Source organism: Staurois parvus, unplaced genomic scaffold (genome assembly GCF_062004578.1).
Source record: "Staurois parvus isolate SC_StPar_1 unplaced genomic scaffold, SC_StPar_1.0 ptg000234l, whole genome shotgun sequence".
Classification (NCBI taxonomy): Eukaryota; Metazoa; Chordata; class Amphibia; order Anura; family Ranidae; genus Staurois; species Staurois parvus.
Genome location: NW_028318030.1, coordinates 4,782,540 through 4,808,903, shown reverse-complemented (window position 1 = coordinate 4,808,903; position 26,364 = coordinate 4,782,540). Strand labels below are relative to the sequence as shown.

Genomic DNA, 26,364 nt, shown 5'->3' with positions numbered 1-26,364 from the left:
TGTGTTCCTGTGTTCCTGTGATCCTAAGATTTGTTGCTGACCCTGCCTGAACCTGACCTCCGCTGACTTCTCCTGCTCTGATCCCCTGGCTAGTCTGACTTCTCTTCTGCATATTCCATACCTGATCTGAACTCCTGTTGCCGACCCCTGCAAGTGACCTGACTATTCTTCCGCCTGCCGCCTTGTACAACGCTGATCCCACTGTTACTGACCCTGCTCGTTGACCACGCTTACTACTCTGCCATCCATCCATCCCGCTCGGATCCAGTCTTCCACCTCTTCACATCAGGCTCTCTACCTGCATATACCTCTGGCGGGTCCCGCTGCCACAGACGGGGGTACTCAGGGGTCGCGACCTGGTCCTTGTCTGCTCCAAGCCCATCCCCACCATCAGGGGCTCTGGTGAACAAGCAGACTGGGGCTTAGACTCCGTGCCCTGGGGAATCCTGTCCTGTGGACTACTAGAGGCCCCGCTAGGTGGTTCATAACAGAACCATACGGCCATGACGGAGCCTGGAAGAGGACCATCCCCACTGGAAGACATATGTCAGCATTTGGCGACACTAACCCAAGCCGTCCAATCGCTGCAGGAGGGTTACACACACCTCGATGGCCGGATTCAGACATTGGCCGCACCTGCAGCTCCACCCCAATGCTCGGGTTCTGCCACTGCAGCAGGAGAACCCTCAGAACCTCCGAGCCGGGCAGTAGTCACATTGCCTCCACCAGAGCCTCACGTACCATTGCCGGAACGCTTCAGCGGGGATCGAATAAAGTTCAGGGCCTTCCGTAAGGCCTGCCAGTTGTACTTTAGCCTGCAGCCCCGGACATTTTCTTCTGAAGCAGTGAAGGTGGGTTTCGTCATTTCCTTACTACTGGATCAGCCCCAGGGCTGGGCCCACCGGCTGATGGAGACCCACGACCCCCACCTAGGGTCCGTGACCGACTTTTTCAACACGATGGCAGTCCTCTATGACGATCCGCAGCGGGCAGCATCCGCGGAATCGGCCCTGTATTCTCTCCAGCAGGGCCGCCGGGCAGTGGAAGAATATGCGGCTGAATTCAGACGCTGGATGGGGGACACCCGGTGGAACGATGCTGCATTACGCCACCAGTTCCGCAGCGGTCTGTCTGAAGCACTTAAAGATGAGTTAGCCAGGGTGGGCCTGCCTGACTCTCTGGAAGATCTCATCACCCTGGTCTTACAGATCGACCGCAGATTGTGGGAACGCAGGTTAGAGAGGTCAAGCCCAGAACCAGGACCCCCATGGGTACTAGCCCGCACCCCAGTCCAAACCCTGCCAGGAAGAGATGCAAACTTGGATCCTGGGGGAACACCAATGCCTAGGCAATTCGGACGGGCACGGCCATCACTATCAGTGGAGGAACGCCAGAGACGACGGGAGAACAACCTCTATCTATACTGTGGGGGAACTGGTCATGTGGTGCGTTCTTGCCCAGCGAAATTGGGTAAGTGCACTTCCATTTTCTCTACTGTTTCCTCTAAACATAGTAATCATGCCAATTATTTAGCCATATTCGTGTCTTTTCAACTCCCAGGGAGAACTGTGTCAGCAACAGCAATTATCGATTCCGGGGCTTGTAGTTGCTTTATTGATCTAGATTTTGCCACTCAACAGAATATTCCTCTCCAGACAAGGGAACACAGGCTTAATATCTTTTTAGCAGGTGGATCACGTATTAAGTCAGGGCTGGTGGAACGGGAGACCCCACTTATCCGTACCACAGTGGGTAACCATCACCGGGAGCTCCTTCGTTTGGATGCTATCGCATCCCTTCTGTTTCCAGTTATTCTGGGACTCCCGTGGTTGCAGGCACACAATCCCCAAATTGATTGGAAGACGGGGTCTGTCCAGATTATTGCCAGGAACATTGTCACGCCCCAACATCTGTGGTTCCCCAGTCGCTTTTCTGTATCGACGGGGACACCGAACTTATCCAGATCATCCCCCCGGCCTACCACGACTACTTAGACGTTTTTAGTAAGCGGGGTGCTGACACTCTCCCTCCACATCGGGCCTATGACTGTCCCATCGACCTCCTACCCGGATCCGAGATTCCGTTCGGACGGATTTTCCCCCTATCAGAGAGAGAGTTGGAGGTACTCAAGGAGTACATTGACGAGAACCTCGAGAAGGGGTTTATCCGTCCCTCCACGTCACCGACCGGGGCGGGAATCTTCTTTGTCGAAAAGAAAGATAAGTCCCTCAGACCCTGTATCGACTACCGTGACTTGAACAGGATTACAGTTAAGAATCGTTACCCCCTCCCTTTGGTCCCGGAGCTGTTCCAAAGGTTAAAGACGGCAGCCATATTTACCAAGTTAGATTTGAGGGGCGCATATAACTTGGTGCACATCAGAGAGGGGGACGAGTGGAAGACTGCATTCCGCACAAGATTCGGGCACTTTGAATATCTTGTCATGCCCTTCGGATTGTGCAATGCCCCAGCCACATTTCAGCATTTCATCAATGACATATTCCGAGATTATCTGGACGTTTTTGTGGTAGTATACCTGGATGACATCTTGATTTTTTCCCCTTCTCTGGAAGACCATAGGGGTCATGTCAGAAAGGTGGTTGAACGTTTACGCCAACATGGGCTGTATGCGAAAGCTGACAAATGCAGCTTCGAGCAGCACAGCATTGCATTTTTGGGGTTGATCATCTCCACCACGGGGGTTGCGATGGATCCCCAGAAGGTCTCGGCAATCTTAGAATGGCCAGTACCCACAGACAAGAAGGGCATACAACGCTTTATAGGATTTGCCAATTTCTACCGAAAGTTCATTATCATTAAGAACTTTTCAGGCCTCGTGTCTCCCATTACGCAGCTCACCAAACAGGGAACCCGTTTTCGGTGGACGCCCGAGGCTCAAGCAGCATTTGAGACGTTGAAGAAACTGTTTACTACTGCCCCTATCCTTAGCCATCCTGACTCCTCCCTGCCGTACATTTTGGAAGTGGACGCTTCGGAGAACGCAGTTGGGGCCATCCTGTCCCAACAGAAGGGTACCAAGGAAATTATGCACCCGGTAGCATTTTTCTCTAGGAAGTTGACGTCTGCAGAGAGAAATTATGATATTGGCGACCGGGAGCTTCTGGCTATCAAGATAGTGCTGGAGGAGTGGAGGTATCTACTGGAAGGGGCCCTACATCCAATCTTGATATTTACTGACCACAAGAATCACGTCAACAAGATGGGCACTCTTCTTCGCCAGATTCGCGTTCCACATCACGTACCGACCCGGGTCCAAGAATACAAAGCCAGACGCTCTCTCACGTATGTTTGAAGACCCAGAAGAAGTTCCTCGACCAGACACCATCCTGTGCACAGGAAAATTCCTCGCTCTCCAGTCAGAGCTATGCTCCAGGCTTCAAACCGCATCCATAGGAATGCCAAGCCCACCTGGGGTATCTCTACAGATTAAGGAGGGTCTCTGTTGGAAAGAAGGGCGAATCATTGTACCTGAGGAGATCCGAACCTTAGTACTGGGGCACTGCCATGATCATCCTCTAGCAGGTCATTTTGGAAACGCGAAGACTCTAGAGTTACTCCAGCGGACGTTCTGGTGGCCAAACATGGCGAAAGACTGTGAACTATATGTGAGAACCTGCGCCACGTGTCAGAGAAACAAGCCCACCAGAAATAAGGCCTGAGGTCTACTACGACCATTGCCTATACCGGATCGGCCATGGCAGATGATCTCAATGGATTTTATAGTGGAGCTCCCACTATCTCAAGATCATTCGGTGATTTTCATAATTATAGATCGGTTGTCGAAGATGGCCCATTTCCTGCCGCTAAAAAATACACCCTCAGCTATGGAAACAGCACAGATTTTCGTGAAGGAAGTAGTGAAACTCCATGGTGTGCCAGAAAACATTGTCTCGGATGGAGGGGTCCAATTTACGTCAAAGGTCTGGAAAGCATTATGCGAGGTTCTGGGAATCAAGCTGTCCCTTTCATCGGCCTACCACCCTCAGACGAATGGGCAGACAGAAAGGACAAACCAGACGCTGGAACAGTACTTGCGATGTTACACGTCTTTCCTCCAAGACGACTGGCTGGCACTCTTGCCATTAGCGGAGTTCGCGTATGATAACGCGAAGCATTCTGCTACGGGGCAATCCCCCTTCTTCGCTAATTACGGGTTTCACCCCACATTTTTACCTGACCTAATTCCGGAAAGCCGGTCCCGGCTACACAGAACATGCTAGATTTTTTTTCCACCAATAACAAGGTACTTCAAGAAGCCATGTCGAAGGCCCAAGAAGACAGTAAGAGGGCCTTCGACAGGAAAAGAAGAGGTGAATTGAGCTTGCAACCAGGAGACCAGGTTTGGCTAGCTACTACCAATTTGAGGATGTCTTGCCCCTCGAAGAAATCGAGACCAAAATTTATGGGCCCATTCCGGGTGAAACGGAGGATCAATGAGGTGGCATATGAGCTGGCACTCCCAGCAAACTTCAAGATTCACCCAGTGTTTCATGTGTCGTTACTGAAGCCAGCAACGCCAGATCCCTTCCTGGACCAAAGGTCCAGGCCTCCAGAGCCTATAACCATTAACGAACAAGAAGAATTCGAGGTTGAGGCAATCATCGATTGCAGGAAAAGAGGCAGTCAGACACAGTTCCTAATCAAGTGGAAGGGCTATGGCCCTGAAGAGAATTCGTGGGAACCGGCCCAAAATGTCCATAGACTGGTTCGGGAGTTCTATCGCAACCACCCACGGAGGAGAAACCGGTTGGGCATCCGGAGGATGCCCGTGGGGGGGGGCAATGTCAGGGATCGCGGCGGCAAGTGACTCCGCGCATGCGCGGAGCACCGATCCATCCGATCTGATGGACTCGCGATCGCTCGCCCGGCACCAATAGCAGGGCAGGGCGCACTAATTAAACCTGCCCTGCACTAACACCCATTGCTGTATGGTCTTTTCTCTGTGTTCCTGTGTTCCTGTGATCCTAAGATTTGTTGCTGACCCTGCCTGAACCTGACCTCCGCTGACTTCTCCTGCTCTGATCCCCTGGCTAGTCTGACTTCTCTTCTGCATATTCCATACCTGATCTGAACTCCTGTTGCCGACCCCTGCAAGTGACCTGACTATTCTTCCGCCTGCCGCCTTGTACAACGCTGATCCCACTGTTACTGACCCTGCTCGTTGACCACGCTTACTACTCTGCCATCCATCCATCCCGCTCGGATCCAGTCTTCCACCTCTTCACATCAGGCTCTCTACCTGCATATACCTCTGGCGGGTCCCGCTGCCACAGACGGGGGTACTCAGGGGTCGCGACCTGGTCCTTGTCTGCTCCAAGCCCATCCCCACCATCAGGGGCTCTGGTGAACAAGCAGACTGGGGCTTAGACTCCGCGCCCTGGGGAATCCTGTCCTGTGGACTGCTAGGGGACCCGCTAGGTGGTTCATAACAACATGCTTAGCCTCCCATTTAGACATAAAAAGGTTTGCTATACTTGGGTCAAACTTAGCCCCCATCGCAATACCTCTATTCTGTTTTTAAAACCTATTTTGATACAATAAGTAATTATGACTAGGGAAAAAGGCTAAGTTTCTCCTAATCTTTTTTGCATGTCTCAAAATGTAGAATATTTGTCTAATGCCCAGTTGAGGGCTTCCATTACATCCCGATGGTCAATTATAGTATACAAAGAATTGACATCAGCAGGTGCAAGGATGCACTGACTCTGGACTTTCAAACCCTTTAAGATCCACAAGCCATGTTTAGTATCTCACAAATGATCCACAATGGCTCAAAATTGATATGGTCCAGAAATATTTAGACTGAATAAAAGTGAATAAAGCACCTGGACCAGATGGCATACACCCACTGGTCCTAAAAAATTTAGCTCTGTCATTTCACTGTTATTGTTTCTAATTTTTAGGGACTCTAATGACTGGCACAGTACCACTGGATTGGCATAGGGCCATGGTGCCTATATTTAAAAAGGGGTCAAAGTCTTTACAAAGACCTGTTAGTTTAACTTCTATAGTTGGGAAGATACTGGTGTGTTTAACTAAAGACCACATAGATGAGTTCTTGCTGGATAAATATATTTTAAGCAACAGACAGCATGAAATCATGAAAGTCAGTAGTTGTCAAATAAATCTAATTTCTTTTTATGAGGTAGCAAAATGTTAGACAAAGGAGTGGCTGTGGACGTGGTATTCTTGAATTTTGCAAAAGAGTTTGACACAGTTCCCCACACATGGCTAATGTGTAAGGTAAAGTCTACAAGATTGGAAAACTTTGTTTGTAAATGGATAGACAACTGGCTAAAAGACCGTATGCAGAGAGTAGCGGTTAATTATTCATACTCTGAATGGTCTGGGGTTGTTAGTGGTGTACCCCAAGGTACAGTGTTGGGACCCTTACATTTTAACATACACTATATTGCCAAAAGTAATGGGATGCCTGCCTTTACACGCATATGAACTTTATTGGCATCCCAGTCTTAGTCCGTAGGGTTCAGTATTAAGTTGGCCTGCCCTTTACAGCTATAACATCTTCAACTCTTCTGGGAAGACTGTCCACAAGGTTTAAAAGTGTGTTTATAGGAATGTTTGACCATTCTTCAAGAAGAGCATTTGTGAGGTCAGGCACTGATGTTGGACAAGAAGGAAGGCCTGGCTCGCAGTCTCCGCTCTAATTTATCTAGGTGTTCTTTCAAGTTCAGGTCAGGACTCTGCAGGCCAGTCAAGTTCCTCCACCCCAAACTCGCTCATCCATGTCTTGCTTTGTATACTGTTGCGTAGTCATGTTGAAACAAAAAAGGGCAATCCCCAAACTGTTCCCACAAAGTTGGGAGCATGAAATTGTCCAAAATGTCTTGGTATGCTGATGCCTTAAGAATTCCCGTCACTAGAACTAAGGGGTCAAGCCCAACCCCTGAAAAACAACCCCACTTCCTAATCCCTCCTTCACCAAACTTTATGCTTGGCACAATGCAGTCAGGCAAGTACCATTCTCCTGGCAACCACCAAACCCAGACATGTCAGTCAGATTGCCAGAGAAGTGTGATTCGTCACTCCAGAGAACACGTCTCCACTACTCTAGAGTTGAGTGGCGGTGTGCTTTACACCACTGTATCCGATGCTTCACATTGCACTTGGTGATGTCAGCTTTGGATGCAGCTGCTCGGCCATGGAAACCCATTCCATGAAGCACTATATGCACTGATGTGCTAATCTGAAGGCCACATGAAGTTCGGAGGTCTTTAGCTATTGACTCTGCAGACAGTTGGTGACTTCTGTGCACGGTTTGCTTCAGCATGCGCTGACCCCGCACTGTCACATGTCACTCTGTTCATGGCCTACCACCTCATTGCTAAGTTACTGTTGTTCCCAGTTACTTCCACTTTGTTATATTACCATTAACAGTTTACCGTGAAATATTTAGTAGCAAGGAAATTTCACAGATGGACTTATTGCACAGGTGGCAACCTATCACGGTACAACGCTTGAATTCATTGAGCTCCTGAGAGCGAGCCACTCTTTCACAAATGTTTGTATCAGCAGTCTGCATGCTTAGGTGCTTCATTTTACACACCTGTGGCCATGGAGGTGATTGGAAAACCTGAATCCAATGATTTGGAGGGTTGTCCCAATAGTTTTGGCAATATAATGTATTTATAAAATTTTATAGAGTCTGTTTCAGTGTTTGCAGATGACGCGCAGCTATGCAATAAGTAATAAGGAATAACATCCTTACAAGATATCTCCAACTTATAAGCCGACCTCAATGCTCTTTTTAATTGGGCAACTATCTGGCATGAGGTTTAATGTTGATAAATGTAAAGTTATAAACTTGGGGGTTAAGAATTTGAATGCATCACACATACAGGGGGGGTACAACTGGGGGAATCAATGGTGGAGAAGGATCTGGGGGATCTGGTAGATCACAAGCTTAATAATGGCATGCAATGCCAAGCTGTGGTTTCTAAAGTGAGCAAAATCCAGAGAGTATTAAGAGAGGTATAGACTCCAGAGAGAGAGATATCATTTTGCCCCGGTACAAATCATTAGTAAGACCTCATCTAGAATATGCAATTTGCAAAAACGATATTGAGGAACTGGAGAAAGTACAGAGAAGGGCAACCAAACTAATAAGAGGCATGGAGGAGCTCAACTAAGAGGAAAGATTAGAGGTACTGAATTTATTATCTCTTGTGAAGAGGAGATTAAAAGGTAAATAATCAACATGTATAAATACATAGCTGGTCCATATAGTGAATTTGTTGTAGAGTTGTTCACTTTAAGGTCATCACAGAGGCCAAGGGGCCCTTTCCGTCTGGAGGAAAAGAAATGTAATCTCCAAATACAGAAAAGCTTTTTCACAAAAGAGCAGTGAAAATGTGGAATAGACTCCCTCAAGATCTGGTTCTGGCCATTTCAAGTAGATTGCTTTAAAAAAAGGCCTGGATTTTTTCTTAGATACACATAATATAACTGGATACTAACATTTATAGATAAAGTTAATACACAAAATATCTGATTGCCTCTTGGGGGATCAGGAAGGATTTTTTCACTGCTGGATCATGCTTTGCTTGGGGTTCCTCTGGATCAGGTGTGGGTATATGATTATGTATATGGGATTGTATAAATTTTTTTACCTTTTTAATGGTTGAATTAGATGAACTTGTCTTTTTTCAACCAGACTAACTATGTATGTAAATACGCTTCTGTCTCCTGAACCAATGGTTGATTAAAGAAATTTTTACATTCTCCTAATCACGAACCAATCAATCCAATCCCATTCACAATGGGTCTGCCTGGAAGTTTTTCCTTATTTTTGTGTATTTTGGGGAGATAGTATATGAACGGAATATGACATGCAGAAGGAACCAAATGTTCCACCTCCTTTTTATCTTCACTTTGCTCCGTTCTCCCTTTCTTAACCAATTATTTTATCTTTCTTATATTCCAGAGTGGGATTCATATTCAATCTCATTTTCTGTTTTATCACTTAATAATCAATCCATCTAAGAAATGTAGTCCTTTTTCAGCATCACAATCCCCTCCCCTCCTCCTGCCTTGTCTGCTTCTCTTATAATATCCCATCCTTCTTTAGGTTTGAAAATTCCTCTCTGAATATCTCTAGGATTTGCTTCTTTTTAGACCTTCAATTTCTTCAAATCATCGATGACGATATTTATAAATACTTCAACAAACCTATTATCTGTTAAAGGTTGGGATTGAGGGTTAAAGATTGATTTATTTTTCAAACCAGTGTATATTACCTCTGGATTTCTTACTCTCTCTACAGTTAGATTACTTAGAACATACTTTTTTATGTTCAAGGTTCATACATTTTTAACACTGATATATGTCTCAAATTTATTTAAATTCTTTTTACGGGCATATGTCAAATCTTCATTGAATACTTTGAGCTTTTCCTTCTCTAACTTCACTCCACTATGATTGTAGATATCTTCCCCTACCACAGCCTTTTTCTTTTGGTATTTCTTTCCGGCTCACTGTCCACGGTTTGGTGTGGTGTGATCTGAAAAAGTAGTGCTTGCACTACTTTGTCCACATTCCAATATGTTTGGCAATTCATTGAAATTAATGGGTTGCCAGAACTGGAGTGCACAGAACCGCACGGGACCTTTATTTTTTATTTTGGACTTGTGTACTTTTTATTTTGGATTTCAATAGTAGCTAGAGTCTGATTGGTTGCTAATGATAATAACATGAATTTCTTTTAGATATAAGCAGAAAAAATGCACCTTTATGTGTTTTTTTTTTTATATTGTTTTACATATAGAACAAACTTGTGATGAGCATGCAGGGAATATAGGGGTTGATTAAATTAACTAAATAAACTATAAACTAATTTTCTTACTTAATTTTTCTTCATGCTTACCCTGAATTTTTTAAGCAGCAGGTTTAAAACCTGGGATGTGTTCATTGTGCTGGTGACACGAACATTTGTCACTGAACTGTACGCTGGAGTAAACACAGAAGTCTGAAAGGAAACAAAGCGGAAATCTGTAATTTGACCTCTTCTCACAATACCACTTGTTTTATTATATATAAATGGATATATTGTTGTAGCACTTTTATGTACACGCAGTCTTCTGTCAAGGAAAAAGAAATGGAGATGGGCAGCCTTTTTACACCATGATTCTAAATGTAGCATAGTACATAGTATAGTATGATAACAAACATTAAAAAGAACACTGTGTGGATAGACACGTGATAGCTGCAGCATCTGACAGGTTTTGATGGTTCATGCTTCAGGACTGCCCTCCTTAGAAGTTGCTTTGATTTGCCTCTGAATTCTATGGGAAAGAAAAGCAGCTCAGATGAAAAACATTTTCATGGACATCAGTCCTTAACATTAATTCACTAACTGGTGAGTCTGCTGACCTGGAACAATTATATCTAATTTAGCTTCCGGCACCTGATACTTATGTACAATTTAGGTCAACAATTCTGTAAATTGTAAAGAAGGGGTGACAACCATTGCATTTTTAACTTCAAAAAGTCTCTAATGGCAGCTTTCAGATTTCTAACCAGGTTTTATAACTAGACATGTGCACTCTGGATATTTTTCCTTTAGTCCCGTTTTGGATACATTTGTTCATGGAGGAATTTTGGTTCCTCAAATTCGTTATGTTGAACGGATTCCTTTTTCAAAATCATTTCGTATCTTCGGCATTCGTTTTGTATATTCATTGGTCCAGGTGGATTCGAAAAATATTACAGTTATTTTGTAAGATTGCTATATATATTCAATATATTATCGAATTGGACAGATTTGAATCAGAAGGATTCAATATTTTTGGATGCTAGTCCAACCCAACAAGAGAAATGGCATAAGCTGATTGGACAATATCGAGTGGCGTCATATTCATCCGAATTAACAAATGTAATTAAATTCAGATCCATTTGTTATCCAAATCTGAATGTTCAAATGAATTTGGAATTTGAACTAATTTCCCCAAAGGCCTCAACTACTATCATGTGACATCATCCAAATAAAAGGAATGAACAAAATATATGTGTTAACTTCATTATAACTTTTTTTAGATTCCTTGACATTTGTTACTATGTTTATTCGGAGATTTGTATACATCCGAATCTCTGAAAACAAAATCTCTGAAAACAAAAAAGCACATATCTACCTATAACTGCCTTGCTTCTCTCAAGTAGTTGATTCAGTGTCAGAAGCTGTACTCATTTCATTACAGTACATGCTTGCAATGAAATGTCTGGAAGCAGGGCAATCTAATCTCCATGATAAAAAAGGCAGCAGTCTAGACTGAACAGGGCAGGTGGGGCCGAGTGGTGCCAGGACTGGTAATCCTGTGATGTTTTATATTTAAATTTTAACCATTAATATATTACTATAGCTAGATGACATGCACAGGTCCCTCTGCATCATCAGTACAAGTACACAGACAAATAGCAATATGAGAAAATCAGTTGGCTATAATGCTATATTACAGAACTCAACATACCCCACAATTAAAAGTTTCTATTCAGATATATACAAACGGATCATAAGTGAAGAAAGTTAATAAAGCCTAAGTCTAAGCAAAACATTTTTTGAATGGCACAAGGAAAGGATAGAAATTCTCTCAGGTGTCCCTGACAGAGACTATTCTGACAGATTTTTAATTATGTGTCACTATAGAGAAACATCCTCTTCCCTTTCTGCTATGTTTGACATCTATCACCTGGAAGAAAAGGAGGGGAAATCTGTCTCATGTAGACACATACAGCAATAAAATAATGACAAAAGGTTCTAATCTGTGCTCATTTTAATGAAAATGTACTTTTTATTGTTACCTGTGTCTGTGCCTGGAGTTGCATTTTAAAATATTTAAACAAAGACTAAGAAATATACAGATTTTGTAAGTTTGCCCATGTACAAAGAAATGAAGGGTCTATAATTTTTATCATATGTGTATTTTAAATGAAAGAGACAGAATATCAACCAAAAATCCAGAAAACATGATACACATGTTATAAATTGAGTTGCAGTTCAGTAAGTAAAATAAGTATAAGACTGGCTACAGTATGTGCTCATGTGGTACACAGATTAGTCCTCTCAATTTAGGAAGGTGCTCCTAACAACAACTCATTATGTGTATAAAAGACACCTGACTACAAAATCTCATTCTACCTCACCATCATGGGCAAGACCAAAGCACAGTCAAAGGACGTCGGGGACAAGATTTTAGACCTGCAAAAGGCTGGAATGGGCTACAAGACCATTAGCAAGAAGCTTGGTGAGAAGGAGACAACTGTTGGAGCGATTATTTGCAAATACAAGAAAGAAGAAATACAAAATAACCATCAATAGCCTTCCATCTGGAGCTCCATGCAAGATTTCGCCTCATGTGGTAAGGATGATCATGAGAAAAGTGAGGGATCAGCCCAGAGCTACACAGGAGGAGCTTGTGAATGATCTAAAGGCATTTATGACCACAGTTTAAAAAACCCATCGCTAACACAATATGCCGCCATGGTTTGAAATCCTGCAGCTCCCACAAGGTCCCCCTTCCTCAAGAAGGCACATGTACAGGCCCATCTGAAGTTTGCTAATGAACGTCTACAGTCAGGTCCATAAATATTGGGACATCGACACAATTCTAACATTTTTGGCTCTATACACCACCACAATGGATTTGAAATGAAACAAACAAGATTCACTTTAACTGCAGACTGTCAGCTTTAATTTGAGGGTATTTACATCCAAATCAGGTGAACGGTGTAGGAATTATAACAGTTTGCATATGTGCCTCCCACTTGTTAAGGGACCAAAAGTAATGGAACATAATAATAATCATAAATCAAACTTTCACTTTTTAATACTTGGTTGCAAATTCTTTGCAGTCAATTACAGCCTGAAGTGTGGAACGCATAGACATCACCAGACGCTGGGTTTTATCCCTGGTGATGCTCTGCCAGGCCTCTACTGCAACTGTCTTCAGTTCCTGCTTGTTCTTGGGGCATTTTCCCTTCCGTTTTGTCTTCAGCAAGTGAAATGCATGCTCAATCGGATTCAGGTCAGGTGATTGACTTGGCCATTGCATAACATTCCACTTCTTTCCCTTAAAAAACTCTTTGGTTGCTTTTGCAGTCTGCTTTGGGTCATTGTCCATCTGCACTGTGAAGCGGCGTCCAATGAGTTGTGAAGCATTTGGCTGAATATGAGCAGATAATATTGCCCGAAACACTTCAGAATTCATCCTGCTGCTTTTGTCAGCAGTCACATCATCAATAAATACAAGAGAAGCAATTCCATTGGCAGCCATACATGCCCACGCCATGACACTACCACCACCATGCTTCACTGATGAGGTGGTATGCTTCGGATCATGAGCAGTTCCTTTCCTTCTCCATACTCTTCTCTTCCCATCACTCGGGTACAAGTTGATGTTGGTCTCATCTGTCCATAGGATGTTGTTCCAGAACTGTGAAGGCTTTTTTAGATGTCGTTTGGCAAACTCTAATCTGGCCTTCCTGTTTTTGAGGCTCACCAATGGTTTACATCTTGTGGTGAACCGTCTGTATTCACTCTGGTGAAGTCTTCTCTTGATTGTTGACTTTGACACACATACACCTACCTCCTGGAGAGTGTTCTTGATCTGGCTAACTGTTGTGAAGGGTGTTTTCTTCACCAGGGAAAGAATTCTTCGCTCATCCACCACAGTTGTTTTCCGTGGTCCGCTCATCCACCGCAGTTGTTTTCCGTGGTCTTCCGGGTCTTTTGGTGTTGCTGAGCTCACCGGTTCATTCCTTCTTTTTAAGAATGTTCCAAACAGTTGTTTTGGCCACGCCTAATGTTTTTGCTATCTCTCTGATGGGTTTGTTTTGTTTTTTCAGCCTAATGATGGCTTGCTTCACTGATAGTAACAGCTCTTTGGATCTCATCTTGAGAGTTGACAGCAACAGATTCCAAATGCAAATAGCACACTTGAAATGAACTCTGGACCTTTTATCTGCTCATTGTAATTGGGATAATGAGGGAATAACACACACCTGGCCATGGAACAGCTGAGAAGCCAATTGTCCCATTACTTTTGGTCCCTTAACAAGTGGGAGGCACAAATGCAAACTGTTGTAATTCCTACACGGTTCACCTGATTTGGATGTAAATACCCTCAAATTAAAGCTGACAGTCTGCAGTTAAAGCACATCTTGTTTGTTTTATTTCAAATCCATTGTGGTGGTGTACAGAGCCAAAAATGTTAGAATTGTGTCAATGTCCCAATATTTATGGACCTGACTGTAAATGATTCAGGGAAGGACTGAGAAAAAGTGCTGTGGTCATATGAGACCAAAATTGAGCTCTTTGGCATTAACTCAACTTGCCGTGTTTGGAGGAAGAAAAATATTGACTGTGACCCTAAGAACACCATCACTACAGTCAAACATGGAGGTGAAAACATTATGCTTTGGGGCCGTTTATCTGCTAAAGGTAAAGGCTGATTTTACTACAATGAAGGACCAATGAACGGGGCCATGTATTGTAAAATCTTGGATGAGAACATTCTTCCCCCAGCCAGAAAACTGAAGATGGGTCATGGATGGGTCTTCCAGCATGACAATGACCCAAAACATACCGCCAAGGCAGCAAAGGAGTGGCTCAAGAAGAAGCACATTAAGGTCATGGAGTGGCCTAGCCAGTCTCCAGACCTTAGTCCTATCGAAAATTTATGGAGGGAGCTGAAACTTCCAGTTGCCAAGCAACAGCCAAGAAACCTTAAGGATTTAGAGAAGATCTGTAAAAAAAGAGTGCACCAAACTCCCTCCACAGATGTGTACAAACCTGGTAACCAACTACACATCTTACCTCAGTTCTTACCAACAAGGATTTCTCCACCAAGTACTAAGTCACGTTTTGCTTGGGGATCAAATACTTATTTTACACCTTTTACCAGTATCGCAAGATGATAAGTAGTATACCCCATGGAAACAGTTGATGTTTTCAACATATCTCAATATAAGTATAGGTGAAACGCTAATAAATTAATAAATATGATAAATGAATATCCAATAATAAAAGTAAATAATGCATAAAAGAGTTCGGTGATATGAAAATATATTAAATTAGTACATGTGATAAATCCAAAGGGTAATAAATTCAGCAGCAGATATAGAGTAGACTTGTGACAGGAACCAGTAGTAAAAGTCCAATTTGGGGTAATGATGTCGATTCCCGTGAACTTAAGGGAAGAAGGGTCCTTATTATGGTGTATCCAATAATGATTGGATAGAGAGTGTTCTCTAAATCCTTTTTTAATGTTGGATACATTACCAAACGATTTCATAACCTTCTAGTGGTCCGGCCTACATATCGTTTGCGGCCAGGGCATTGCAATAAATAAACGTGTCTACTGTAACATGGTATAAACTTCTTAATCTGATATGTTTTCCTGGTAATATGTGGGGTAAAAGAATCAATTCTATGTCTCCGTGTGTTATTACACTTGCAAATAATACATCTATTACAGGGGTGGCAACCTTTAAGGTCAGTGAACAATGAAATATTTTTAGGAGGATCCACTATGTTGGGTGCAAGTGTATGTCTAATAGTAGCTTTGCGGAAGATAATTTCCAGTCTCTCTGGAAGAATATTAGATAATACCGGGTCCGCCTTTAGAATGCTCCAGTTATTTTTAATTATCCTGCTAATGGACTTGTGCTGTACAGAATAAGTTGAGATAAACGGACACACTTTTAATCGTGTTGGTCTACCATTATCCTGAAGCATTTCACTCCTATTCATGGTCGCAACTGCACACTGTACAGTTGCTCCTAATCCTCATGAACTGGTCTTTTGGTATGTTTGCCAGCCAGGTGGGGTGATGGCAACTGTCTGTGGGGATGTAACTGTTGCGATCAGTATTTTTAAAGAAAGATTTTGTTACAATTTTACCATTAATGTTCATAAGTGTCAGATCCAGAAAATTGATGTCATGTTTGCTATAGGAGTAGGTCAGGCTAATGTTAAGGTTATTGTTATTTAACATGCCAAAGAAGTTAATGTGACTCCTCATCCCCTTCCCATAGGAGAAAGATATCGTCTATATATCTTTTGTACATTAGTAATTCAGGCCAGTCCCTGGCATAAACTAGGTCTTCTTCCCAGCGAGACATAAATAAATTAGCTAGGCTGGGGGCAAACTTGGCCCCCATAGCAACTCCTCTAACTTGTAAGTAATAAGCCTTATTAAACCAAAAGTAGTTGTGTTGCATGGCAAATTCTATGAGATTCAAGATAACATTTCTTTGTACTAAGGGTAAAGTGCTATTGTGCATCAAATAAAAGTTAGCTGCCTCCATACCATCTGAATGGTTAATGTTCGTATATAATGAAGCAACATCCACTGTTACCAGGAATGTATCTGGTGATATGGTGACATTGCTGACTAAATTCAGTACCTGCTTAGTATCACGAAGATAGGAAGGTGTTTGTATGACCAATGGTTGCAGGAAGAAATCCACATATTCCCCTATTTTAGTACACAAAGACCCTATCCTACTAACTATGGGTCTTCCTGGTGGTTTTATTGGGTCTTTGTGGATCTTAGGAAGGATATATAAGATAGGGAGTTTGGGTGCAACTGGAATTAGGAAAGCCTTCTCTTTTTTATGCAGATTTTGTGTATCATAACTAGAGATGAGCGAATTATTCAAAAATTCGGTTCGGCTGATTCGCCGAATTCGCCGAATAAATTCGCTTCGAGCCGAATATATTCGCTGCGAATTTAACTTATAAGAAGGGTGTTTCTAGGCTTCAGAGAGCCTTTATATTAGTGCAGAACACTGTACCTTTAATTTAAATGCCCTTGGAGTCTGCTGGGGAAGAGAAATAATACTGTCAGTCAGTATGACATGCAGATGAGTGCCGTCGATCTTAGAATCACCGCACACTTCACTCATTTGGGCAGTCACGGGGCCAAAACCAGAGTGTGGAGCCACAGTGTGGCGGTGGAGGCAGCAGCAATGGGAGGCCATACAGCACCCTATGACAAAATGGAACCCACCAGCAGTGTGAGGAGACCTGAAAGTGGCACATGGCAGAGTGTGGCGATGGAGACAGCAGCAATGGGAGGCCGTACAGGGACCCATGACACACTCTGGACCTGGCAGCAGCATGAGGAGGCAGTACAGGGGCCCATGACAGATTACGGGCCTGGCAGCAGCATGAGGAGTCGGTACGGGGGCCCATGGCAGATTACGAGCCTGGCAGCAGCATGAGGAGGCGGTACAGGGGCCCATGGCAGAGTGGCGGAGCGTAAGCAGCTAAAATTGAAGGCCATACAGAGGCCTATGTTAAAAAGTCCCCCCAGCAGCAGCGTAGGGAGACGACTATCAAGAGTCCAATGGCAGAGTGGCGGAGCAGAAGCAGCTTCAATTGAAGGCCATACACAGGCCTAGGTTTAAAAGTCCCTCACAGTTAATTCCAATAACGAACTCTACTCCTCCGTGCAATCTACTTACGAGACCCTGGGCAGGTCTGGGTCCAATTTGTGGTAGAGACTGGTTTTGTTCAGCCATGCTTGAGCGAGTAATAACAGGTCTGTGCTGCCCTTTGGTGTCTGGCTTAATGCGCACAACACTGAACGTCCCAGCGTTTGTCAACGATTTGCCGTTAAGTGATGCAAACCCGCTGAACCACGTTCATGAGGAGCCGGTACAGGGGGCCATGAATCAGTATGGACCTGGCAGCAGCGTGAGCAGACGACAGAGGCACATGGCGCAGGGTGGCAGTGTAGGCAGCATTATTCTGAAGCCATACACAGGCCTAGGTTAAAAAGCGGAAGCCGTCAGCAGCGTGAGCAGACGACAGAGACACATGGCGCAGGGTGGCGGTGGATGCAGCAGTATTCGGAAGCCAAACACAGGCCTCGGTTAAAAAGCAGAAACCGTCAGCAGCGTGAGCAGACGACAGAGGCACATGGCGAAGGGTGGCGGTGGAGGCAGCGGGCATCGGGTCACCAGGTATGACAGCGGGCACTGGGTCACCAGGCATCAGGTCATTTGGCTTGCCAGCGGGCACCGCGTCATCTGGCAAGGCAGTGGGCACCGGGTCACCAGGTATGACAGCGGGCTCTGAGTCAATTGGCACGACAGCGGGCACTGGATCAGGTACCGGATCATCTGGATCAACAGCGGGCATCGAGTCAACTGGCCTAATAGGATCGTCGGGCTGGATCAGTTCATCATGCTGAGTAGCGGCATCAGGCTGAATGCAGGCATCAGGCTGAGTAGAGGCTTCAGGCTGGGGAGAGGCTTCAGGCTGAGGAGAGGCATCAGGCTGAGGAGAGGCATCAGGCTGAGGAGAGGCATCAGGCTGAGGAGAGGCATCAGGCTGAGGAGAGGCATCAGGCTGAGGAGAGGCTTCAGGCTGAGGAGAGGCTTCAGGCTGAGGAGAGGCTTCAGGCTGAGGAGAGGCTTCAGGCTGAGGAGAGGCTTCAGGCTGAGGAGAGGCATCAGGCTGAGGAGAGGCATCAGGCTGAGGAGAGGCATCAGGCTGAGGAGAGGCATCAGGCTGAGGAGAGGCATCCGGCTGAGGAGAGGCATCAGGCTGAGGAGAGGCATCCGGCTGAGGAGAGGCATCCGGCTGAGGAGAGGCATCCGGCTGAGTAGAGGCTTCAGGCTGAGTCACGGAAGGCAGGTTCACCGGTTTGGATACTGGCAGGATGGTATTGGTTGGAAAGAATTTTCGCTTTTTTCTGGTTTTAACTACTGGAGCACTGCAAGTAAACGCAGGTCTGCAAACGAATGGAGCAGCTGGAGACAGAGAAAAACTGGAGGATGGAACAGGAGAGGGAGCAGTTGCTACAGAGGGCTTTTTTACAGGGTTAAAGGCAGGATAGGTGCAGCGAGTGGGAACAGGGTACTGACATGCGGTAGATAGCCAAGTATACTGGGCTGTAACTGGAGGAGCTGGTGGGAATACAGGAGTAGAGTTAGAAGCAGGACTGGGTTTTTGTAAGCTGACTGAGGCTGGGTGCAACAAGTCTGTCCATGTCTGCAGTAGGGGTTGAACAAAGCTGAGCTTACACAAAGCCTGTCTGGTCAATGACTGCACTGCGTTTATACAATCTCTTAGTGGCTGTGGTGAACATGTGGAATAACGCTCCAGAAAGTAACCCACATCATCTTCTAATAACCACACCAGGGACTCAACCTGGTCGGCACTAAATGGTGGCAAAAATTCATCCCTGCATTCAGGGGAACCAGATGAAACCAACTCAACACAAACCTGAATCAATGGCTGCACCATAGAGAAATCTGTGCCCTGATCTACTAGAACATGAGCGAGCCGGATACATTCTAGCAGTTCATCCCGGGGATACTCCTTCAGAGTCTGATAAGCATACTCTCTGTCATCAAGCACTAGCAGAGATAAATACTCAACCTCATCCAGATCCATCCTTCCCATCAACAAGCCAAGATGGCTTCCCTGTGCAGCCACTTCTGGTCAGGATTGGCCTTGGTGTAATGTCAGGGCTCCCAGGTGTGACCAGAGATGTGTGACTGACACAGGGAAACGCAGACCTCAGATATGTTATAAACAATGTAATTTATTAACACTAACAATACAAACATAAACGCAGTGCTATACTAAAACATAATACAGTGCAAACAAACCAAACCACCCACAGATAACAGTACATACAAGCAAGCGTCGTCAGGCAGGCCGGGTCAATATCAATAGGGCAGGTAGGTACAGGGGGAGCAAGCGGAGATTGGTCAGGGTCACAAGCCAGGGATCAGAACAGGTAGCAAGCAGCGTGGTACAGAGGGTCAGACAGAGGGATGGTCAGGAGCGAGCCGGGATCAGAGCAGGAGAAGTCAGCAGTGGTTCAGAAACAGGATGCAGGACAGAAACAGGATACAGGGCCCAGGACAAACGCACACCAAGGCAGAGTCTGTGGGTCTGGCCATCCCTTAAATACCCCAGCATAATCAGTTCCAGGTGTTAGCTGGCTGCAAAGTTGAGTCTCTGATTGCTGGGAACACCCGCTGGCCAGCCCTGGTACTGCAGATCAAAAGGCAGGTGAGTCCCACCATAGCTGGCCAGTCCATTCCTGACAGGCTGAGTGGCGATCCGGGAAGTCAGCGTTGTGATTGCAGATGCAATGCAGAGATTCTATGAGGTGATGCCGTGGGTGCGAAGATCATATACCGTCGTACTTCCATCCATAAGACGGAACAACCTGCGAACCGGGAGCTTTATTGCCCTGACCCGCTGAGCAGCTTCTGGGATACCCAAGAGGCCCATGGCAGAGTGGCGGAGCGTAAGCAGCTTCAATTAAAGGCCATACAGAGGCCTATGTTAAAAAGTCCCCCCAGCAGCAGCGTGGGGAGACGACTATCAAGAGTCCAATGGCAGAGTGGCGGAGCGGAAGCAGCTTCAATTGAAGGCCATACACAGGCCTAGGTTAAAAAGTCCCCCCAGCAGCAGTGTGGGGAGACGACTATCAAGAGTCCAATGGCTGAGTGGCAATCCGGGAAGTCAGCGTTGTGCTTGCAGATGCAATGCAGAGATTCTATGAGGTGATGCCGTGGGTGCGAAGAAGATCATATACCGTCGTACTTCCATCCATAAGACGGAACAACCTGCGAACCGGGAGCTTTATTGCCCTGACCCGCTGAGCAGCTTCTGGGATACCCAAGAGTTTGGCTTCTGTGGGGAATATGGTTGAAAACTGAAACTTAAAGGCATGTTGACGGAAGGCACCAGTGTCAGTGCTCCGGAGGGAATATAGCTTCAAAGCTGACACTTAAAGGTATATCGACGGTCAGAGACCACAGGAAGTGGAGCCTGCGTCTTAAATCGACTGAATGTGGCAGACGTGAAACGTCTACGGGCCGTATATGAAACGGGTTGTTCCTCTTTCTGGAATAAGTGTTGGAAATGGCCACTCTTTTTGGTGTGGCGTTTTGTCTATTTAATTCCGATAACGGACTCTACTCCTCCGTGCAATCTAGTTACGAGACCCTGGGCAGGTCTGGATCCAATTTGTGGTAGAGACTGGTTTTGTTCAGCCATGCTTGAGCGAGTAATAACAGGTCTGTGCTGCCCTTTGGTGTCTGGCTTAATGCGCACAACACTGAACGTCCCAGCATTTGTCAACGATTTGCCGTTAAGTGATGCAAACCCGCTGAACCACGTTCATGAGGAGCCGGTACAGGGGGCCATGAATCAGTATGGACCTGGCAGCAGTGTGAGGAGACCCGAAAGTGGCACATGGCGCAGGGTGGCGGTGGAGGCAGCAGCAATGGAAGGCCATACAGCACCCTATCACAAAATGGAACCCACCAACAGTGTAAGGAGACCTGAAAGTGGCACATGGCAGAGTCTGGTGATGAAGTCAGCAGCAATGGGAGGCCATACAGGGACCCATGACACACTCTGGACCTGGCAGCAGCAAGAGGAGGCGGTACAGGGGCCCATGGCAGAGTGGCGAAGCGTAAGCAGCTTAAATTGAAGGCCATACAGAGGCCTATGTTAAAAAGTCCCCCCAGCAGCAGTGTGGGGAGACGACTATCAAGAGTCCAATGGCAGAGTGGCGGAGCAGAAGCAGCTTCAATTGAAGGCCATACACAGGCCTAGGTTAAAAAGTCCCCCCAGCAGCAGTGTGGGGAGACGACTATCAAGAGTCCAATGGCTGAGTGGCGATTGAGTCGTCAGGCTTTGAGTCGTCTGGCAAGACTGCGGGCACCGAGTCAACTGGCGGAACAGCGGGCATCGAGCCAACTGGCGGGACTGCGGGCACCGAGTCGTCTGGCAAGGCTGCGGGCACCGAGCCAACTGGCGGAACAGCAGGCTTCGAGTCGTCTGGCAAGACTGCGGGCACCGAGTCAACTGGCGGAACAGCGGGCACCGAGTCGTCTGGCAAGACTGCGGGCACCGAGTCGTCTGGCAAGACTGCGGGCACCGAGTCGTCTGGCAAGACTGCGGGCACCGAGTCGTCTGGCAAGACTGCGGGCACCGCGTCGTCTGGCAAGACTGCGGGCACCGCGTCGTCTGGCAAGACTGCGGGCACCGAGTCGTCTGGCAAGACTGCGGGCACCGAGCCAACTGGCGGAACAGCAGGCTTTGAGTCGTCTGGCAAGACTGCGGGCACCGAATCAACTGGCGGAACAGCGGGCACTGAGTCGTCTGGCAAGACTGCGGGCACCGAGTCGTCTGGCAAGACTGCGGGCACCGAGTCGTCTGGCAAGACTGCGGGCACCGAGTCGTCTGGCAAGACTGCGGGCACCGAGTCGTCTGGCAAGACTGCGGGCACCGAGTCGTCTGGCAAGACTGCGGGCACCGAGTCAACTGGCGGAACAGCGGGCATCGAGTCAACTGGCGGGACTGCGGGCACCGAGTCGTCTGGCAAGGCTGCGGGCACTGAGCCAACTGGCGGAACAGCAGGCTTTGAGTCGTCTGGCAAGACTGCGGGCACCGAGTCAACTGGCGGAACAGCGGGCACCGAGTCGTCTGGCAAGACTGCGGGCACCGAGTCGTCTGGCAAGACTGCGGGCACCGAGTCGACTGGCAAGACTGCGGGCACCGAGTCGTCTGGCAAGACTGCGGGCACCGAGCCAACTGGCGGAACAGCAGGCTTCGAGTCGTCTGGCAAGACTGCGGGCACCGAGTCAACTGGCGGAACAGCGGGCACCGAGTCGTCTGGCAAGACTGCGGGCACCGAGTCGTCTGGCAAGACTGCGGGCACCGAGTCGTCTGGCAAGACTGCGGGCACCGAGTCGTCTGGCAAGACTGCGGGCACCGAGTCGTCTGGCAAGACTGCGGGCACCGAGTCGTCTGGCAAGACTGCGGGCACCGAGTCGTCTGGCAAGACTGCGGGCATCGAGTCAACTGGCGGAACAGCGGGCACCGAGTCGTCTGGCAAGACTGCGGGCACCGAGTCGTCTGGCAAGACTGCGGGCACCGCGTCGTCTGGCAAGACTGCGGGCACCGCGTCGTCTGGCAAGACTGCGGGCACCGAGTCAACTGGCGGAACAGCGGGCACCGAGTCGTCTGGCAAGACTGCGGGCACCGAGCCAACTGGCGGAACAGCAGGCTTTGAGTCGTCTGGCAAGACTGCGGGCACCGAGTCAACTGGCGGAACAGCGGGCACTGAGTCGTCTGGCAAGACTGCGGGCACCGAGTCGTCTGGCAAGACTGCGGGCACCGAGTCGTCTGGCAAGACTGCGGGCACCGAGTCGTCTGGCAAGACTGCGGGCACCGAGTCGTCTGGCAAGACTACGGGCACCGAGTCGTCTGGCAAGACTGCGGGCACCGAGTCGTCTGGCAAGACTGCGGGCACCGAGTCAACTGGCGGAACAGCGGGCATCGAGCCAACTGGCGGGACTGCGGGCACCGAGTCGTCTGGCAAGGCTGCGGGCACCGAGCCAACTGGCGGAACAGCAGGCTTTGAGTCGTCTGGCAAGACTGCGGGCACCGAGTCAACTGGCGGAACAGCGGGCACCGAGTCGTCTGGCAAGACTGCGGGCACCGAGTCGTCTGGCAAGACTGCGGGCACCGAGTCGACTGGCAAGACTGCGGGCACCGAGTCGACTGGCAAGACTGCGGGCACCGAGTCGACTGGCAAGACTGCGGGCACCGAGCCAACTGGCGGAACAGCAGGCTTTGAGTCGTCTGGCAAGACTGCGGGCACCGAGTCAACTGGCGGAACAGCGGGCACTGAGTCGTCTGGCAAGACTGCGGGCACCGAGTCGTCTGGCAAGACTGCGGGCACCGAGTCGTCTGGCAAGACTGCGGGCACCGAGTCGTCTGGCAAGACTGCGGGCACCGAGTCAACTGGCGGAACAGCGGGCATCGAGCCAACTGGCGGGACTGCGGGCACCGAGTCGTCTGGCAAGGCTGCGGGCACCGAGCCAACTGGCGGAACAGCAGGCTTTGAGTCGTCTGGCAAGACTGCGGGCACCGAGTCAACTGGCGGAACAGCGGGCACCGAGTCGTCTGGCAAGACTGCGGGCACCGAGTCATCTGGCAAGACTGCGGGCACCGAGTCGACTGGCAAGACTGCGGGCACCGAGTCGACTGGCAAGACTGCGGGCACCGAGTCGACTGGCAAGACTGCGGGCACCGAGTCGACTGGCAAGACTGCGGGCACCGAGCCAACTGGCGGAACAGCAGGCTTCGAGTCGTCTGGCAAGACTGCGGGCACCGAGTCAACTGGCGGAACAGCGGGCACCGAGTCGTCTGGCAAGACTGCGGGCACCGAGTCGTCTGGCAAGACTGCGGGCACCGAGTCGTCTGGCAAGACTGCGGGCACCGAGTCGTCTGGCAAGACTGCGGGCACCGAGTCGTCTGGCAAGACTGCGGGCACCGAGTCGTCTGGCAAGACTGCGGGCACCGAGTCGTCTGGCAAGACTGCGGGCACCGAGTCAACTGGCGGGACTGCGGGCATCGAGTCGTCTGGCAAGGCTGCGGGCACCGAGTCATCTGGCAAGACTGCGGGCACCGAGTCGTCTGGCAAGGCTGCGGGCACCGAGTCATCTGGCAAGACTGCGGGCACCGAGTCGTCTGGCAAGACTGCGGGCACCGAGTCATCTGGCAAGACAGTGGGCTCCGAGTCAACAGGCACGACAGTGGGCACCAGGTCATCAGGTATCGGATTGTCTGGCTCGACAGCGGACATCGGGTCACCAGGTATGACAGCGGGCACTGGGTCACCAGGCATCAGGTCATTTGGCTTGCCAGCGGGCACCGCGTCATCTGGCAAGGCAGTGGGCACCGGGTCACCAGGTATGACAGCGGGCTCTGAGTCAATTGGCACGACAGCGGGCACTGGATCAGGTACCGGATCATCTGGATCAACAGCGGGCATCGAGTCAACTGGCCTAATAGGATCGTCGGGCTGGATCAGTTCATCATGCTGAGTAGCGGCATCAGGCTGAATGCAGGCATCAGGCTGAGTAGAGGCTTCAGGCTGAGGAGAGGCTTCAGGCTGAGGAGAGGCTTCAGGCTGAGGAGAGGCATCAGGCTGAGGAGAGGCATCAGGCTGAGGAGAGGCATCAGGCTGAGGAGAGGCATCAGGCTGAGGAGAGGCATCAGGCTGAGGAGAGGCTTCAGGCTGAGGAGAGGCATCAGGCTGAGGAGAGGCATCAGGCTGAGGAGAGGCATCAGGCTGAGGAGAGGCATCAGGCTGAGGAGAGGCATCAGGCTGAGGAGAGGCATCAGGCTGAGGAGAGGCATCAGGCTGAGGAGAGGCATCCGGCTGAGGAGAGGCATCCGGCTGAGGAGAGGCATCAGGCTGAGGAGAGGCATCAGGCTGAGGAGAGGCATCCGGCTGAGGAGAGGCATCCGGCTGAGTAGAGGCTTCAGGCTGAGTCACGGAAGGCAGGTTCACTGGTTTGGATACTGGCAGGATGGTATTGGTTGGAAAGAATTTTCGCTTTTTTCTGGTTTTAACTACTGGAGCACTGCAAGTAAACGCAGGTCTGCAAACGAATGGAGCAGCTGGAGACAGAGAAAAACTGGAGGATGGAACAGGAGAGGGAGCAGTTGCTACAGAGGGCTTTTTTACAGGGTTAAAGGCAGGATAGGTGCAGCGAGTGGGAACAGGGTACTGACATGCGGTAGATAGCCAAGTATACTGGGCTGTAACTGGAGGAGCTGGTGGGAATACAGGAGTAGAGTTAGAAGCAGGACTGGGTTTTTGTAAGCTGACTGAGGCTGGGTGCAACAAGTCTGTCCATGTCTGCAGTAGGGGTTGAACAAAGCTGAGCTTACACAAAGCCTGTCTGGTCAATGACTGCACTGCGTTTATACAATCTCTTAGTGGCTGTGGTGAACATGTGGAATAACGCTCCAGAAAGTAACCCACATCATCTTCTAATAACCACACCAGGGACTCAACCTGGTCGGCACTAAATGGTGGCAAAAATTCATCCCTGCATTCAGGGGAACCAGATGAAACCAACTCAACACAAACCTGAATCAATGGCTGCACCATAGAGAAATCTGTGCCCTGATCTACTAGAACATGAGCGAGCCGGATACATTCTAGCAGTTCATCCCGGGGATACTCCTTCAGAGTCTGATAAGCATACTCTCTGTCATCAAGCACTAGCAGAGATAAATACTCAACCTCATCCAGATCCATCCTTCCCATCAACAAGCCAAGATGGCTTCCCTGTGCAGCCACTTCTGGTCAGGATTGGCCTTGGTGTAATGTCAGGGCTCCCAGGTGTGACCAGAGATGTGTGACTGACACAGGGAAACGCAGACCTCAGATATGTTATAAACAATGTAATTTATTAACACTAACAATACAAACATAAACGCAGTGCTATACTAAAACATAATACAGTGCAAACAAACCAAACCACCCA

General features: G+C 48.2%; 1 protein-coding gene and 1 pseudogene across 4 annotated transcripts in view; one reads left to right on the top strand and one right to left on the bottom strand.

The window, feature by feature from the left end:
- RASSF4 (Ras association domain family member 4) overlaps nt 1-26,364 on the bottom strand; it is a 418,821-nt gene that overhangs the window by 154,981 nt on the left and 237,476 nt on the right. For all 4 annotated transcript variants that reach the window (XM_089680018.1, XM_089680016.1, XM_089680020.1 and 1 more), the window contains exon 8: nt 9,905-10,006. In XM_089680018.1, the coding sequence (XP_089536144.1) occupies nt 9,905-10,006 (102 nt within the window). The remainder of the gene's footprint in view (nt 1-9,904; nt 10,007-26,364) is intronic.
- Nucleotides 3,807-9,224, top strand: LOC149460151 (uncharacterized; annotated as a pseudogene).